This window comes from Erinaceus europaeus, chromosome 4 (genome assembly GCF_950295315.1).
Source record: "Erinaceus europaeus chromosome 4, mEriEur2.1, whole genome shotgun sequence".
Classification (NCBI taxonomy): Eukaryota; Metazoa; Chordata; class Mammalia; order Eulipotyphla; family Erinaceidae; genus Erinaceus; species Erinaceus europaeus.
Genome location: NC_080165.1, coordinates 62973843 through 62991092, shown reverse-complemented (window position 1 = coordinate 62991092; position 17250 = coordinate 62973843). Strand labels below are relative to the sequence as shown.

Here is a 17250-nt window from a genome sequence, read left to right as displayed (position 1 = left end):
AGAGTCCACTCTGAGTCAGGCCCATATTATGTCTGAGGGAGTCCAAGGATTCCCTGTCTAGGACCCTGGGTGATGGGGCAGCTTGACAGTATCCAAAAAGACCATCGTTATGTGAGCTAGTCTCTTGCCCTTATCCAGCTTTCATAGTTACTTCTTTGTCTAACTTCGCTTAGACTTTCATAAGGGACATTTTTTCAGTGCAATAGGTATGTGTTGAACATAAAATATAAGCAGGAAGATTCCCCTTCAAGTTCCTTAAATAACACAGCTCATCCACCTACTCATTCTACTAACAAGGCGGCGTCACTCGCTGCTCGTGAGTTCATGAACTCGGCACATTTTTTTTTTATCAAACTGATTTAATAATAAGGAGTCTACAAAAAGTATATATATATATCAAGATGCCATATACTCAGGAGTAGCCTCGGCCTTTGTTCTATTCTCACTTCCTCCATTCTTTCTCTCTCGCAGTCCTTAAGGAGACTCTGGTCCTTCCAAGGAGCAATATGGAGTCTGTCTTTGTCCACACCCTCCTCTACACCCTGGTCCATGTCTTCCAGGGTCTATTGTTGCTTTAGCCCCAATGCCTCCAGCAGCTCTAGGTTATTTCCACAGTATGTGGGGGTAGAGAGACATAGGGAGCTTCTTTAATGTAGAGTGTTCAGCAGAGCTCTTAATCCTCTTACTGTTATTCAGTTTTATTGACCATTTAAAAAGAGGAACACTGGAGTTGGGTGGTGGTATGACCAGTTGATCTCACATAACACCATGCGCAAGAACCTGGGTTCAAACCCCCCACTCCCAGATGCAGGTTGAAAGCTCCACAGTTTCAGGGACATTGAAATAGAGATGCAGATGTCTTTCTCTCCCTACATCCCACTCCTCTCTCAAGTAGAAAAAGAGAGAGGGAGAAAAAGAAAGAAAAAAGGAAGGAAAGAAAGGAAGAGAGAAAGGAAGGAAATAGCTGCTGGTAGTAGTGGTTTTTGTCATACAGGCACCAAGCCCCAGAAAAAACCCTGGTGGGAAAAGAAAGAAAAACTTGATCCTCCCACTCCTGTCATGCTCCCAAGAGCACTTGCCTCAGGTACCAGGACAAGCTGACCAACTCCTCCATTAAGGTCCACAGAGGAGCTACTTCCCTGACATCTTCCTCAATACTGCCTAAGCACCCCCACCCCTTAGAATTTCGCTCTATATTGTTTTTTCTTGGTTTACGTCTCACCTATGCGTGAGCTCATTCAGTATTCTCTCCTACTCTACTCTGTGTTATGTCCTAGGACTTAGGGAAAGATCTCATGTGAGGAAGGAATTCTGAGGAGCAGTAGACTTGTGCTTCTTTCTACAAAGCTCCAGTACCAATAAAAAATTATATATATATAATTATATTTATGTATGTATGTATATTATAGCCTGAGGAAGACAGCATAAAACAGCATAAGACAGCATGTTCATGCAAAAAGTCTTTCATGCCTGAGGCGCCAAAGTTTCCAAGATCAATCCCCAGCACCACCATAAGCCAGAGCTGCACAGTGCTTTGATATATATTTTTTAAATTACTATTTATAGTTCTTGCTTTATTCCCATAACCATGACTAAATAAGAGATTTCCAACAGTATAAAGAGGACTGAATGCGGCACATATAAGCATTTCCCCCAAATCCCTAAATATAAGGGCTGGGGAAGTAGTTCAGCCTGTTAGAGCACCAATTTGCATGTTTAAGTCCCCAAAGCCAAAAGTTCAATACCCAGCATTACTTTATGCCAGAACTGAGCAGTCTTCTGATCTCTCTTGCCCTCCTATATCATGTACTCTCATAATAAATAAGTATATGGATATTTTTTAATTCTTTCTTTATCTATTGGATAGAGAAAGCCAGAAATGGAGAAAGAAGGGGGAGATAGAGAGGGAGAGAAAAAGAGATACACCTGCAGCCCTGCTTCACCATCATGAAGCTTCCCCTACAAGTGGGGACCAGGGGCTTGGACTTGAAGCCTTGGACATTTTAATGTGTGCACTCAGCCAGGTGCAACACCACCTAATCCCTAATAAATAAGTATATGAATCTTTAAAATAAAATCTGTAGACAAAGGCAAACTTGGTTGATGAAAAAATAACTTTTAAAATTGCATTTATTTTCTTAAGAAACATAAAATTAATATTATGAAAGGTAAATAAAGGACTGGGGAGACAGCATACTGGTTATACAAAAAAAGAGTCTCATCCCTGAAGCACCAAAGATCCCAAGTTCAATCCCCAGCACTACCTTAAGTCAGATGTGAGCTATGCTCTGGCCTTTCTTTCTCTCTCTCATTAAAATAAATAAAATATTATTTAAAAGCTGTGTAAAGAGCTCAACTGGTAGAGAGTCATACTTTCATGCCCAAGGTTCCCTGTTCAATCCCTGGAACATATGTCAGAGTGGTGCTTTGTCTTATTTCTTACTCTGCCTCATATGAAGCTCTCTCACTATAATAAATTTAAGGGAGAAAAAGAGAAATTCTGCTACTCAAAAAAAAAGAAAACAAAAAAACAGTGGAGGGGCAGGGTGGTGGCTCACCAAGTAGAGTGCACACATTTCTGTGTGTAGGGACCCAGGTTCAAATCCCCCCATTTCCCAGGGAGGAAACTTCACAAGCAGTACAGTAGTGCTGCAGGTATTTCTCCTTCCTTCCACATCCCTCTCTCCCTCTCTACTTCTGTCTCCATCAAAAGAAAAAGAGAAAAAGTTCTCCACCAGGATTGGTGGAGCCCTGCAGGCTCTTAACCTCAGAGATGATTCTGATGTCAAAAAAAAAAAAAGGGGGGAAATGTCTGAACCAGGCCAGCAGCAGGTGTATGTGCTTATTTGTTTTGAGCTTCTCCTTCAAATCACCCCCTTCCTCTCTGTTAGGTACGACATGTCCCTAGAGGTCATGCTGTCTGGTCATCATGAGGGCAGGCAAAGACCCCCTGCCAACCTGCATCATGGCTACCTCTACACTTTTTTTTTTTCCTCCAGGGTTATTGCTGGGACTCTGTGCTGGTTACAAATCTACTGCTCCTGGAGGCCTTTTTATTTTTTGTTTTCATTTTATTGGATAGAACAGAGAGAAATTGAGAGGAGGGAGACAGAGGGAGACACCTGCAGACCTCCTTCACCACTTGTGAAGCAACCCCCCTGCCAGTGGGGAGCCGGGGGCTGGAACCAAGATCCTTGTGCATGTCCTTGCCTTTCATACTATGTGCATCTTAAGCCGGTGTGCCACTGCCCAGCCCCCCACTACACTCTGTATTGTAGGGGAACAGGCCTCACAAAACCTAGACAAACATATGTAGAACCCATCACCCTAGCCCCAGGGTTCCTGGACCAGGTGGGATCAGTCAGAGAAGTAGGATCTGAAGCCAGGGTTCCCTCTCTACCTGCCCTCTTCTCTGCAGGAGACATCCCTGGGGCAGGTGGGCCTTATCTTCTCCCCTCAGTTCCAGTTTGGCAAGTCTCTTTTTGCATTTGTGCAGATATACACCTATCGAGTGACTCTGTGAAAAAATACCGATGTTAACTGTCGGGTGGGCAGCCTGTCCTTTCTCTTATCTCGGGCTTCACTCAGATGGAAAGAGGCCCCACGTCCAACTCTGTTTACTCTGCATTCTCTGTGCATCGTATGTGAAATCAATCTGGGGGGGGTGCTGTTTTTCTGCTTTTTCCTACAATCTCCTTATTAGTTCAGCCTCAGAAAGCCCCTTATCACCTCCGGATGTCAGGCCACACTCTGCCATCAGGCCTGGCCATGGTAGACTTTCCATTAATTGATTTTGCTCCCACCCCCACCCCTTGGAAAGCACAAATTGGCTCTGCCCATTAGCGGCAATAATTCCCTGAAAGGATTATAAATCATGCTCTGTGTCTGTCCATCGCTCACTGAAGATTGGTGCCATAGGGAGAGGTGTTGGGCAGTGAGATGGAACATTTGTGGGCAGGGGAGTTTCCTGTGACCAACAAGAAAGACAAGCTGAAGCAGACCCCACACTGAGAGAACACTCAGTGAATATTGAATGAGTATAGAAGGGAGGGGAAAGGGGCTTCCTCTACAGTACACAGCACTTTAAGGACCTCTTGTGACCTCTCCTCTCCCTCTATAATTGTACCACTGTCATTCTTCGTCACTATGGTCTAGGGGGTCTTCTGAAGTTCTCCCAGTGAAGTGGAAATGCCCCCTGAGAAACGCTGTATCACAAACATGTCAAGTAGTAGCCAGGGAGATGGTTCAGTGGTAGAGTTCTGTGTGCAGAAGGCCCCGAGCTCATTCTCTAGCACTGCTATGAGCAGTACTGTGGTCTCTCTTTTTCTCTCTCTCTTTATCCCCCCTCTCCTTCTCCCTCTCCCTCCCCCCCCACAAACACATTAAATAAATATTTAGATATTAATTCATTTATTAATTACTATAATAAAAGCTAGAATATTAATCTGGCACATATGAGGCTGGGAATCGAGCTGCAAATCCAGGGCTTTAGCCACTGGGTCACCTCCTGACTACAATACATGTCTTAAAATACAAATTTCCTTTAAAATAGACTTGCCGGAATGGATAGTTTCACTCTCATGTACAATATAGATAACTAAAGCAAATTACTAACTAAACTGTCTCTTGAACTTCGGAAGAACTATGGTAGTTATCAGAGAATGTTGGTGGTGGGGAAAACAGTGAGTTATACACATGGTATGGGTGTGAAGCTGCACCCCCTGAAGTCTTAACATTCTGTAAGCCTGTGTTAAATCATTCATAATAGAAAATTGAAGGGGGAGGGAGTCAGGTGGTAGCACAGTGGGTTAAGTGCAGGTGGTGCAAAGCACAAGGACCAGAATAAGGATGCCGGTTTGAGCCCCCAGCTCTCCACCTGCAGGGGAGTCGCTTCACAAGCGGTGAAGCAGGTCTGAAGGTGTCTTTCTCTTCCCCTCTCTGTCTTCCCCTCCTCTCTCCATTTCTCTCTGTCCTGTACAACAACAATAATAACTACAACAATAAAACAACAAGGGCAACAAAAAGGAATAAATAAATAAATATTTAAAAAATTTAAAAAACATTGTAAGGGGGCTAGATGGTGGTGCACCTGGTTGAGGACACATGTTCAAGGACCAGGGTTCAAGCCCCTGGCCCCCACCTGCAGGGAGAGAGCTTGAGCGTCTGCAGGTTTCTCTCTTCCTCTCTCCCTCTTTATCTCCCTCTCCTCTCCCAATTTCTCTGTCTCTATCCAACAAATATATAAGAAAAGAATTATATAAGCACAATAAATAAGCATGCAAGGTAATGCCCACTGTGAAAACCAAGGTGTGAAAGGAGTAGATGTGGGTGCAGAAAGGGATGAACAGCCAGGCAAGGTGGGGGGGCCCACAGTTTCAGCTAGCTCTGCCAGCAAAACTGCCTAGGAGGCAATCAGTCCAACAATGAGTGGAGTGGTTGGCATTGTGGGCCTGACACTTCCTACCCAGGCCTGAGAGGACAGGGAAGTCCACAGAAGGCTGCTCCAGTCCTCCAGCCAACCCACCCATTCATGGACATTCCTCTGGCCTACCTATTCACACCTTCTCCCTCCCATGCAGATGCTCCTTTCTCTCTCCTTCCAATATTTTCCATCTGGATCAGGTACCATGACCCACCCTGAGACCCATCAGAGATACTCAGGGCTAAATGGGTTGCTAAGTCCTGCTTGAGGTTCGCTGGACATCAGCAGTTGAGCTTCTGAAATGGTACATGAGAGGGCTGACAAAATAGTTCACTTGGATAATGCACTGCTTTGCCATGTGTACAGGCAGGTTCGAGCACAACCCCTACTGCATTGAGGGAAGCTTCAGTGCTGTTCTCCGCTCTCATTATTAATAGATAGATGATAGATAGATAGATAGATAGATAGATAGATAGATAGATAGAAAGAACACAGGGGTTGGATGGTGGTTCACCCAGCTGAGAACACATATTACCATGAGCCCTCACTCTCCACCTGCAGGCGGGATGCTTCATAAACAGTGAAACAGATCTGCAGATGTCTTTCTCTCTCCTTCTATATCTCCTCCTTCCCTCTCAATTTCTGTGTTCTATCAAATGAAAAAATAAAATTAAAATAAGAGGGGGCAGGGCGGTAGCGCAGTAGGTTAAGTAGACATGGTGCGAAGTGCAAGGACAGGCATAAGGATCCCAGTTCGAGCCTCTGGCTCCCCACCTGCAGGGAGATCGATTCACAGGTATTGAAGCAATTCTGCAGGTGTCTATCTTTCTCTCCCTCTCTCTTTTTCCAGCAAAACTGTTGCTAGGATCTGATGCTTACATGAGAAATCCAGTGCTCCCAGTTGCCATTTTCAAATTATTTTACTTACTTACTTTGTATAGAGATAGAGACAGAGACAAATTTGAAATCTAAGAAATTATCTCCAATAATCTGGATAGAGACTAAGAGATTAAGAGGAAATGGGGAGGAAGAGAGGGAGAGAGAGACATCTGCAGCACTGCTTCACCACTTGTGAAGCTTCCTCCCTGTAGGTAGGAACCTGGGACTTGAACTCTGGTTCTTGGAAACTGTAACATATGTGCTCTATTAGATGCACTACTCCCCCATCACAAAATAAAGTTTGACTTCAAAATCAAGCACAATACAAGATTAAAAATAGTCACTGATAATAAAATAGAACAATGGTTATGCAAAATGACTTTCATGCCTGAGGCTCTGAGGTGCCAGATTCAAACCTCCTCCCCACACAAACACACCACCATAAGCCAGAGCTGAGCAGTGCTCTGGTTTCTCTGTCTCTTTGTCTCTGTATCTCTCCCATTAAACCAAAACAGATAAAATATTAAAATAGAACAATGATGGCAATATACTGAAATATAAAAATTATGTGGATGTGACCACTCTCTCTTTCTCAAAATAGCTTTTGTACATAATATTTTTAACTACACTTGACTATGAGTAAAACCACAGAATGTGGAACTGCAGATAAGGAGGAACTTGAAAATAGTCCACTTCCATCCCATGCTTTTTATTTTCTAAAAGCCTCTCCATTTTCTCTTTGTGTCTCTCTAGGAACCATGGTTGCTTGTCCACAGCTCCTCTTCCCTCTAGCCCCTTCCAACTGACACCTGTGTGTGTGGAACTCACAGCCACATCACCTTGGGACAGGAGCAGCTGACTGATTCAAGGGCAACCTGGAAATTATGCACAAATGCTCTTGGTGCACTTAGCCACCCCACAAAGAACTCAGGCCAAGAAATACCAAGAGAAAGAAGCAGTGGGGGTCAAGCAATGGTGCAACTGATTGAACACACACTTTACAATACGCAAGGACTCAGGTTTGAGCCCCTGCTCCTCACTTTGAAGGGTGACATTTCATGGGCAGTGAAGCAGGGCTATAGGTGCCTCTCTTGCTCCCTTTCTATCTCTCCCCACCCCCAATTTGTCCTATCAATTAAAATAGAAAGAAAAAAACAAAAGAAGGAAGGAAAGAAGAAAGAGAGAGAGAGAAATGGCTGCCAGCAGCAGTGGATTCATAGTGCTGGCACCAAGTCCAAGTGTTAACTCTAATGGCAAGAGAGAAAGAGAGAGAAAGAGAGAGAGAGAGAGAGTTGCAGGGGGTAATAAGAGCAGAATCCTGAGGCAGAGAGAGAGATAGAGCAAAAATGAAAAAAAAAAAAATCACTGCTGGGATGAGTGAAGGGGCAGCCCTAGGGATAATAGACAGGGAGTTTTATAGAAGAGAACTGGGAGAGAGAGGACATAGGTTCAGTTGCTCCAAACCCCTGATTGCTCCTGCCTTTCTACATTAAATTATTTCAACTGCATGAAATGCCTGGTGTGTGTTCCTATTGCTTTTCATTCAAATAAGCCTTAAAGAAATATTTCTGTAGAATCCCATGTAACCACTGGGAAGTCACATAATACATAAAGAGTGGCATAGGTGAACAGGGTTTATGTTTCTAACAAGAAAGTAAATCTTGGAAAGGTGTATTCAGGGATAGGGAAAGCATGTTTTCAGCACTCTACCTCTCCCTTACAGATGAGAACTTGCTCTCCAAGTTGTCATCTGTGCATCAAGGACAGATAGGGACAGCTGGTCCTTTGTCAGGACAGAGCAACCCTGCCCCAACACCCCCCCCCAAAAAGAAAAATGCATATCTAATTGGCCAGAACTACATGGTACAGCTACCCCAGCCACAAGGTGGCTTGCAAAGTGAATAAAGGGACACTGTAAGTCCTCTGCTTCCAACCCTATTCCCATTCTTCCACTTTACTAAGTTTGCCTTAATGCCTTAATGCCCTGAGGGTTCTTGAGTGGATGATCCACAAGAGTCCTTTTACCTGCACATGCACAAAGCCAGAGATATTCAGCTGACTGCCTGGTGCAGGATCAGAAAGCGCTACTTCCCTGTCTCCACTTAGGTGTGCTTTACCTGCCAGGAGCCCCCCCAGAAACCAAGTGGAGGTAGGTATTGTGGTGTCTGGTGTGTCCCCCACAAGCCATACTCCTTTGTTGGCCTTTGCTTCCTCTACCACTCTCACACGACTCCCACTCTGGGACCTGCTCCTGGGGAAACCCCATATAAGACAGCCAGGAGCAGGACTATCATTGAGAGTTAGACCAATTAGTCATGCCCAGTGGCCTGGGGCTGACACATTCGACTCTGTAAAGGGAGAAGAAAGAGATTAGGGAGGTTGTTCCTAGTGCTGTTACCACAGATCATTGCAACAAATGTAAACAACAAACAAAAAAAAATCTCCAGCCCAAACACATTGCTGGTGGGAATGTAGAGTGATCTGGCTGCTCCTAAAATAATAAAATAAAATAAAATAAACCACAACAAGGGAAATGATCAGCAGAAGCTATGAGGCAAATGCACACAGTGTATTAGGAGCATCCGTCCTGATATTGTCCCTGAGTGAGACTCCCATTTGTCAGTTTCCTCTGCCCTGATTTGTCACCCAGTTTACTCATCTTAGGGTTCCCCCAATGAGCATGCCAATTTTCCTCGCCCCATTTTGTAGTCTAGGTAACTGAGTACAAGGTCAATTCACACCCATTCTGGTTTCTCCCCAACTCCCCACTGTAGGAGCTTGAAGCCTTCATGGATGAGAAGTGGGGACGAGGGCTGAGAGGGCTGAGAGAGCTCACTGAGCCTGGGCAGAGTAGGGAAGATATCAGAACCATCATGCAAATTGGAGGCAGAGGGTGAGACAGGATGACCCCAGGAAGATGTGGTAAATCACTTTGGGGGGGGGGGCATGCTACTGGCTCACTGCTTACCAGGATGGGGGAAGAAAGACAGAGTGGGGGGTAGCAGACCTGTTTGCAGTAGCAGCACTTAGTGCAGCCAAGCTGAGCTGCACTGTTCAAATAGACACCCTAGTCTCCAGACACCTGTGCCCCTGACTGGGAGGGCAAGGCAAGCAGGAGGCTGGAAGCAGATCCCCAGGCACGGATTCCTCACCTGCTTCCCGCCTATCCTCTGCAGCCAGCCCCACACCCCTGGCAGAGTCCTGGCCCCGCCATGCCTCGTGCTGGGTTCTGCAGTTGCTGGGGTGGCCGCACTCTGCCCCTGCTGCTGGCCTACGTCTGCTACCTGCTGCTCGGTGCTGGTGTCTTCCAGCTGCTGGAGAAGCAGGCGGAGTCACAGTCCAGGGATCAGTTCCAGTTGGAGAAGCTACGCTTCTTGGAAAACTACACCTGCCTGGACCAGCGGGCTCTGGAGCAGTTTGTGCAGGTACAGGGAACAGGCTAGTGTTGGGAGGGGCAGAATAGGGGTCCTCAAAACAGATCCATAGCCAGCCCCACCCCTCAAGACTGATGCCCTGTTTGGAGGAAGAGTATGGTGGGAAAAGAGAGTCAAGTATTAGGTTCTGACCCCAGGTCTACAAGTGGACTGCTGTGTCACCTTGGGCAAGTCTGCCAACCTCTCTAGACCCTAAAAGCCTCATTATTAAGTTGAGGCGAATAACCCTGTCTGTGTTTCAGGCACTTGGCAACAAATTAAAAACACTTTCAGGGCTGGGTGATAACTCACCCGACAGAGTACATACATGTACAAGACCTAGGTTCAACTCCCCAGCTGCAGCTGGAAAGTTCCATAAGTGAAAAAGCAGTGATACAGGTTTCTCTGTCTCTGTCTGTCTTTTTCTGTCTCTTTCCTTCTGCATGTCTGTCACCATCTATCAAAAATTAACTATAAGGAATAGTGGAATCATATAGGCACTGAGTCCCAGTAATAACCCTGGCAGCAAACAAACAAACAACCTTTCTAAGCTGCCACTTGCTATACAGATGAAAACTGTGAGCTGTATGTCAGTGTGATTCGCACTGGGCAAATCTTCCCTTTCCCACACTACTCCCTCCCCCACTCATGTTACTGTGCTGCTCAAACTCCAAGGCTGCAGGTAGGTGACAAAGATAAAGGTCAGAAGCAGCCACCATGCAGACCTCCCCAGATCCAGTTCCACCTGGGATTGGACTCCATGAGGAAAGGCCAGGATGTCTGAGTCCTGTCAGTACTATGTTGGGGTGGGGGTGGAGGTCCTCTCTGTCTGCACAGAGTGTCACTTCCTACCTGGGTTTCCTCTGATTCCCAGCAAGGTCCGAGTGTTCTGTGTCAAGATAGATGCATTCAGTGGAGACCATGTGCACCCACCACCAAGGAACAGACCAAGTACGGAATCATGGCTGTGATAATTGGCATTTATTCAGCACTTAAAGTGTTCTTAAAACAGTGGGGATGGGTGGGGGCAGGTTAGGGCACACCCGGTTGAGTGCTTATGTTACAATGAGCAAGAACTCAGTTCAAGTTCTCAGTCCATACCTGCAGGAGAAATCTTCACAAGTAGTGAGGCAGTGCTACAGGTGTCTCTCTTTCTTTCTTTCTCTCCCCCCCTCCTTATTTCCCCCATCCCTCTTGATTTTTTTTCTGTATCTGATTAGAAAAAAAAAAAAAAAGCAACAATGGGGGGTAGGATAAGGTTAGACCTGTCAGAACCCATGACCCTGGGGTTGAGTGAGTGGTTACACATGTCTCTTCCTACTTCTCCATTTACTATCTTTCTCTGGTCTATACATGGGCACTGAGGCACAGAGGGGTGGATTGTGTTCACCAAAGCTGCACAGCGAATGGCAGAGGCAGAACTCTCAGCCTCTTCATCACATAAATGAACATAAGTACTAGGGAGGAAGACAGCCCAGAGCCACAGTTCTCAAAGCCTGGCCATGGTATTGCCTGGGAGCCTGTCAGAGATGGTGGTACCTCTGTGCTAGAGATAACTCACCACGTGGGGTGCAAGCTTTGCTGTGCCTGCAGTCCAAAGTTGAGCCCTGGCTCCACATGGGAGGTGCTATGGTACAGGGGTAGCTTTGGCATTGTAATTTGTCTCTCTTTCTCTGCATGGAAAAAAGGGGGGAATCTGGGAGCAGTGAAGTCATGCATGTGTGAGGCCCAGCTCTGCAAAATTATTAAAAATTATAATAATAAAGCTGTTGTTAGGAAACTATGGTAGGCCATCCCGACCCTCTTAGTCAAGGACCAGGAGAGAGCAGGCTGTGTATGAGCAAGGCCTTCTGAGGATGTGGTACACAGAGATGGAGAAGTGAGAATCTAGAAGACAAAGTGTGACCTGAGTGACTAGAGAGGAACTTTCTAGAGCTAGGAGAGTCCTGTTCAGGCATGTTCTTGCAAGAAATGAGCTTCTCGCCTCACGTTTCACTTCCTCACTCCACAACAGTACAGGTCTTGGACCATAACACCCATATTTGGGTTAAAAGGGTGCAGGAGCCAAGGCCCACAAGGCAGTTTACCTAAACATTGTGCCTGTCTTACCATGTGCATGACTCAGGTTTGGGCCTACCTAATACCACACTGGAGGAAATTCTAGTGCTGTGATGTCTTTCCTTCTCTCCCTCTGTCTCTCTGTCTCTGTCTCACTCTATCTATCTGAAAAAGTTGACCCAAGCAGTGAAACCCAGCAACACCAAAATAGAGTGTAGCCACCCTCCCCCCGACACCACCACCACCACCTAAGACTCTTGGGTTAAAGCAGAGACTCAGGGACTTGAAGACCTCCTTCTCCTCCTCCTTGTTGTCCTCCTCCTCCATCAGTCCAGGATTAGCAATTAAACCCAGAAACCAAAGATCAACAAACTTGCTCACATGGGCAGTGTGCTGCCTGGTCATATAAATGTGAAATCTAACCTGAAATCTTCCCATCATCATGACAACCTAATTGTATCTCCCCTTCTTGGCCATAGACATCATCTCCCTCTGAGACCACTCTGTAGGCATCTTTTGCTTTCCCTCCTTGGGACAACTGATCCTCTACCGGCCCACACTTCCATCAGTCCTGACCAGCAGAATACTCATTGGATTTGAAATTCCAGCTACTCTGAAGCTTTATTTCCTTTTCCATGAAGTGGAGATAAGACTACCTAAGCATATTGCTATATGAGATTACTTTAATGCACCTTACAAACAGTTGGCCAACTACTGGTACCATCAGCTCCCTCTTCCTCCCCCTACAGGTCATCATGGAAGCCTGGGTGAAGGGCGTGAATCCCAAAGGCAACTCCACCAACCCCAGCAACTGGGACTTTGGCAGCAGTTTCTTCTTTGCAGGCACAGTTGTCACCACCATCGGTAAAGGGTCAGGGTGGAAAAGAATTCCTCTCCCCACAAAAATTCTGATTTGGGCTTGGATTTCCCCCCAGACAGATGCTGGACAAGGATGTGGTTTATCTAGGAAGTGGTTCCAGGAAGTATGAGTAGAGAAATGGGCATATGAAACAGAAAATAAAGGATAATAGAACTTGCATTTAATAAGCAGGTTACTGGATTGGCCAGCTGAATTCTCTCCCACTGAGGAGCCTCTCTCAGCTAGGTAGAACCCACCTAGTTGAACTCTACTTCAAGAGGCAGGAGAGCATGGGTGTTTATCCACCAACTCCTCCAACTCCTCCTCCTCCTCCTCCTCCTCCTCCTCCTCCTTCTTCCTCTCTCTCTCTCTCTCTCTCTCTCTCTCTCTCTCTCTCTCTCTCTCATAAAGAGCAGGCCCTCAATACATTTAAACACCAGCATTTTGTACCTGCCCATAGACCAAGTATATTTCTTCATCCAGAAAATCTCACAGGTAGAGAGAGATTCAGGGGTTTGGGGGGGTGGTCATCTGTGTGTACAGGAACTATCCACCAAAACTATAGGTGGCATTCCAGGTGTTCAGAGGGGACAAAGCACTAACAGCATCTGCTAACTCCCTCAGTCAGAAAACCTCCCACCCAAACCCCTGTTAGTCCTTGTCTCCTCATTCACTCAATTAAATACAATTCTGCATGTCTACCTTGAGCTTAAAGCAGATGGGAGAGGGAGAAGTATGCACTTGGATCTGACCCGTGCTCAGTCTTCAAGGACTTTCCAATCCAATAATGGTGGTGTGTGTGTGTGTGTGTGTGTGTGTGTGTGTGTGTGTGTGTGTGTGTGTGTGTGAAGCGGAGGAGGTAGAAACACACCAAAAGCAACAATATGAGGTAAAATACTAGATAGTTGGAAAAGTCATTTTCACATAGAAAAAAAAAAAAAACAGAAAAGTATGTCCTAAGTTTTTTGACAGCCCAATGAGTAGATGAAAATGACAGAAAGCACCATGGGAAATCATATCTAGGAATGAAGAGAGTGGTAATCAAGAGGACTTCCTGGACATAGTGTCATTTGAAATGGGCCATCAAATGCACTTGGCATTCTTAGAAATAAAGATAATTCTAGAAGAAGTGGAGAAAAGTGCTCATGAAAACAGGGGAACTATCAGAATATTAGGCTGGGTAACAGAGAGACAGGGTTAAAAAGATAAAGCTTCAGAGAGTCTTGCTGGTTGAATCAAGGGGTCTGGAGATAGACAGTCATGCGCGCGAGCGCACACACACATACACACAGACACACACAGTGTAGTGGACTGTGTTGCATATGTGTGATTCCAAAACTCCAACAGAGTATTATCAAAAAGTCTTCATGACATCAGAGCATGGAACAAGAAGCACCAAAAGTACCTTTGTAGGAGACACAAATTATGCCAGTTAATATAAGACCACCATGGTATTGTCATGTAATCCTGCTGGCTACATAGTAGATATTCATTATGTCCACATCATAGATTCCATGATCTGAAGGGTGGCAGTGTTTGTTACAACATGCAGCTTTAGCTAGGCCTTTTGCTTCAACGTCTTCTTGACCAAGATGTTCATTAGCTTAAGACATCCACCAGATGCCTGGCAGAGAATGGAAGTTTAGTAGCCAAAAGGAAAAACATGAGAGACAGCAGGTGGTACAAGATACCTTCTGTTCTATACATAGCTTCTCAGTAATTAGAAAAATAGTTTGGCAGAAAAATCACCCAAGTATCAGTCAGTAACAAGAATTACAATTGCGGGGGGGGGGGTGTCTTACAATCATCAAGAAATCAGAGACTAAGAAACCAGGGAGTCTCCAACAAGGAATTCCACCAGAGGTGGTAGAAGATCGGTGGGGAGGTCATTCTGATTCTCTCCTCCCAGTACTTTCACACTCTTCCTCTCCCTGTAGGTTATGGGAACCTGGCACCTAGCACAGAATCGGGCCAGGTCTTTTGTGTCTTCTACGCCCTGGTAGGCATCCCATTCAATGTGATCTTCCTCAACCACCTGGGCACAGGGCTACGTGCCCACCTGGTCAGCCTTGAGAGGTGGGAGGACCAGCCCCGGCGCTCCCAGGTAAGGATGGCCCTGTTGTTGTACATTGAGTCCCTGTGGCAGCATTTGGCAGGTTGGGTGTCAGGGGTGGACACCTGTAGGAGATGAAGACTGGACAAAAGGACAAGCTGAATTAGAAGGGAGATAGGACTTGGTCAACCCCTCAAGGAGCTCTGCAGCCTGTGAAGGCTGTGGAGATGACCCACAGTGGGCTGAACCAACCAGGATTTTGTGCTGCTGCCTCAATGTGTGGTGACTTTTCCTGGGAAAGGGTGCTTGCTTAGATCTGACAGTTCTCTGTTAGCTGAAGCACTCCCTGAAAGAGCCAGCAGCTGGAGGTTACCTGCTGACAGTTGGTCAATAAGGCCATCTTTGAAGGGGGGCTTAGGAGGTGCATCTCCATGGTCTTCACAGAAATCCCACATCCCTTCCTATGGTCAAAAGCAAACTCCAGGTCACCCAGCATGGTCCCATTGGATGGTCCCTTGAAAAGCCAGCCATTCCATCAGGGCAGGGCTGCAGAAAATTCTGCAATAGCTCGAAAATTGTCCCACCCTAGATCTGAGTCCCTAGGGATGATTCCTAAATCCCTTGGAGTCCCACAGGTTTCCAAGAACTGGTCTTCCCACTTCTACACAGGTGCCTCCAGCTCTAGATGCTCAAGCTTGAAGGAGTCTTCAAATTCCAACTTGAACCCTGGGCATAAATCCCAACCAAATCGTTCCCAGACCTGGACAAGATAACACAGAGATAACCACCCCACCCCACCCCACATGCCCATGATCTGTAGGGAAAGAAAGGGATCTGGCTATGGTTCACTCCCACTGACAAACTTGCCCCAGGCCCCTCTCCATACAACACTGGGTCTTCCAAGTGGATCTGGAAACAGCCTGACTTCCTCCCTCTCCAGCTGCTGCAGATGCTGGGCCTGACTCTGTTCCTGACCCTGGGGACACTGCTCATCCTCATCTTCCCACCCATGGTCTTCAGTCATGTGGAGGGCTGGAGCTTTGGCGAGGGCTTCTACTTTGCCTTCATCACTCTCAGCACCATTGGCTTTGGGGACTATGTTGTTGGTAAGAGCATAACAGTCACATATCTCAGGGTTGAAGCCAACAGGATTCCAGAGGTGGGGTGATATCAAGAGTACAGAGGTTGGGAGGAATAACCACTTCGGATCTTCTCGGTGTGTCTGGTGTCTGTGCTCCCTGCATGAATCCTGGAGTGGTCAGGGTTTGCAACCACCTGCCTGGGTTCCCAGGTGTCTGGGATCTGCATCGCTAGCTCCAAGTAGAGAACCCTGGTTATTCTAGAGAGGGGAATGATTTGTGAGACTGTTAGATTCTCAGCAAGCCACTGGGTTAAAACAGATCTCCCTCCTCTTTCATTACTGAGTCTTGTTATGAAAGGCTGGAAGAAACTTCTACAGAGTTTGGACAGAGTCTGTCACCTTCTGACATTGACCATATTCCCCTTTTCTCCAGGCACGGACCCCAACAAGCATTACATCTCCATGTACCGGAGCCTAGCTGCCATCTGGATCCTCGTGGGCCTGGCCTGGCTGGCTCTGGTCCTCCCTCTAGGCCCTGTGCTTCTGCACAGGTGCTCCCAGCTCTGGCTGCTCAGCAGGGGCTTTGGCCTCAAGGAAGATGGAATCCCTGAGACTGGCGGGCTCCCCAGGCCTCAGAAGATCCCCATCTCTGCATGAAGTTTCCCCCAGCCACTCCAGTAGCCCCTCCCAGTTTTCCCAGCCCTCCACAAACACACCCTTCATATTTCCCGCCCCAAGTCCTCCTCTGCCAACAGGCTCATTTCCCAGTAGAAGCAGACTGCAAGAGTCCAAGAAAAGTAACAGAAAGATGGTGTAGAGACAGAGTCAAAGGCAGAGGAGTGTCGGACAAGACATGGGCCATTGTCCCAGAACCCTGTCCTTCCCTTCAAAAGAGATCTAGAGAAGAATCCAGATATGAATCATAGTGGTCAAATTTCCATGCCCCCCACAACCTCCTCCTCCTCCTCCTCCTCCTCCTCCTCCCAGGAGATCTGGTACAGGACAGCAAAATAATGATGATGAGTATGATGATGATGATGATAATAATAATAATAATCTTTGTCTTTACCACATTTGCTACCTGTACTTGCATACTTGTCAGCCCCCCCACACACACACTGTGCCAGGCCACTGTGACAATGTGTCCTCCTTATGCGTTTCAGTCAAGTTCAAGGATTAGACAAGCAGAGAAGCAAACCTGACCCAGTGCCTAAAATGCTATCAGGTCCAGCCCTGGGGCATGATGGGAACCTACAGGAGTGGCCAGCAGCAAGGGTGAGGAAGAGGGGAGGGTCAGGCAGGGGCTTTAAAGCAAAATAGGATGCCAAATGGGATCTTTGACCTCAGAAAGCTTGCTGTCTGATGGGTAGGCAAGCTGCCTAAAGAAGCCTGCTACTGCAGCCCACTTTTCCCATGCCCACCGAGAGCTCTTTCCAGGATCACGTTTTTTCACTCACTTCCTTTGGCCTGTCCTGGGTGCCACTT

The 17250-nt window shown here is 46.6% G+C and overlaps 1 protein-coding gene across 1 annotated transcript; it reads left to right on the top strand.

Annotated features, from left to right (window-relative positions):
* The first annotated feature begins 9513 nt into the window (after positions 1–9513).
* KCNK16 (potassium two pore domain channel subfamily K member 16) lies at positions 9514–16422 on the top strand. The gene is made up of 5 exons (XM_007517804.2): positions 9514–9726; positions 12522–12636; positions 14569–14735; positions 15625–15790; positions 16199–16422. Exons 1-5 carry the CDS (start codon positions 9514–9516, stop codon positions 16420–16422), a joined length of 885 nt encoding a protein of 294 aa, XP_007517866.1.
* The last annotated feature ends 828 nt before the right edge of the window (positions 16423–17250 follow it).

Coding starts and splice junctions, on each gene's coding strand:
- KCNK16 (XM_007517804.2), top strand. CDS start 9,514: ATGCCTCGTGCTGGGTTCTGCAGTTGCTGGGGTGGCCGCACTCTGCCC. Junction 9,727..12,521: donor CTCTGGAGCAGTTTGTGCAG/GTACAGGGAACA, acceptor CTCCCCCTACAG/GTCATCATGGAAGCCTGGGT. Junction 14,736..15,624: donor ACCAGCCCCGGCGCTCCCAG/GTAAGGATGGCC, acceptor CTCCCTCTCCAG/CTGCTGCAGATGCTGGGCCT.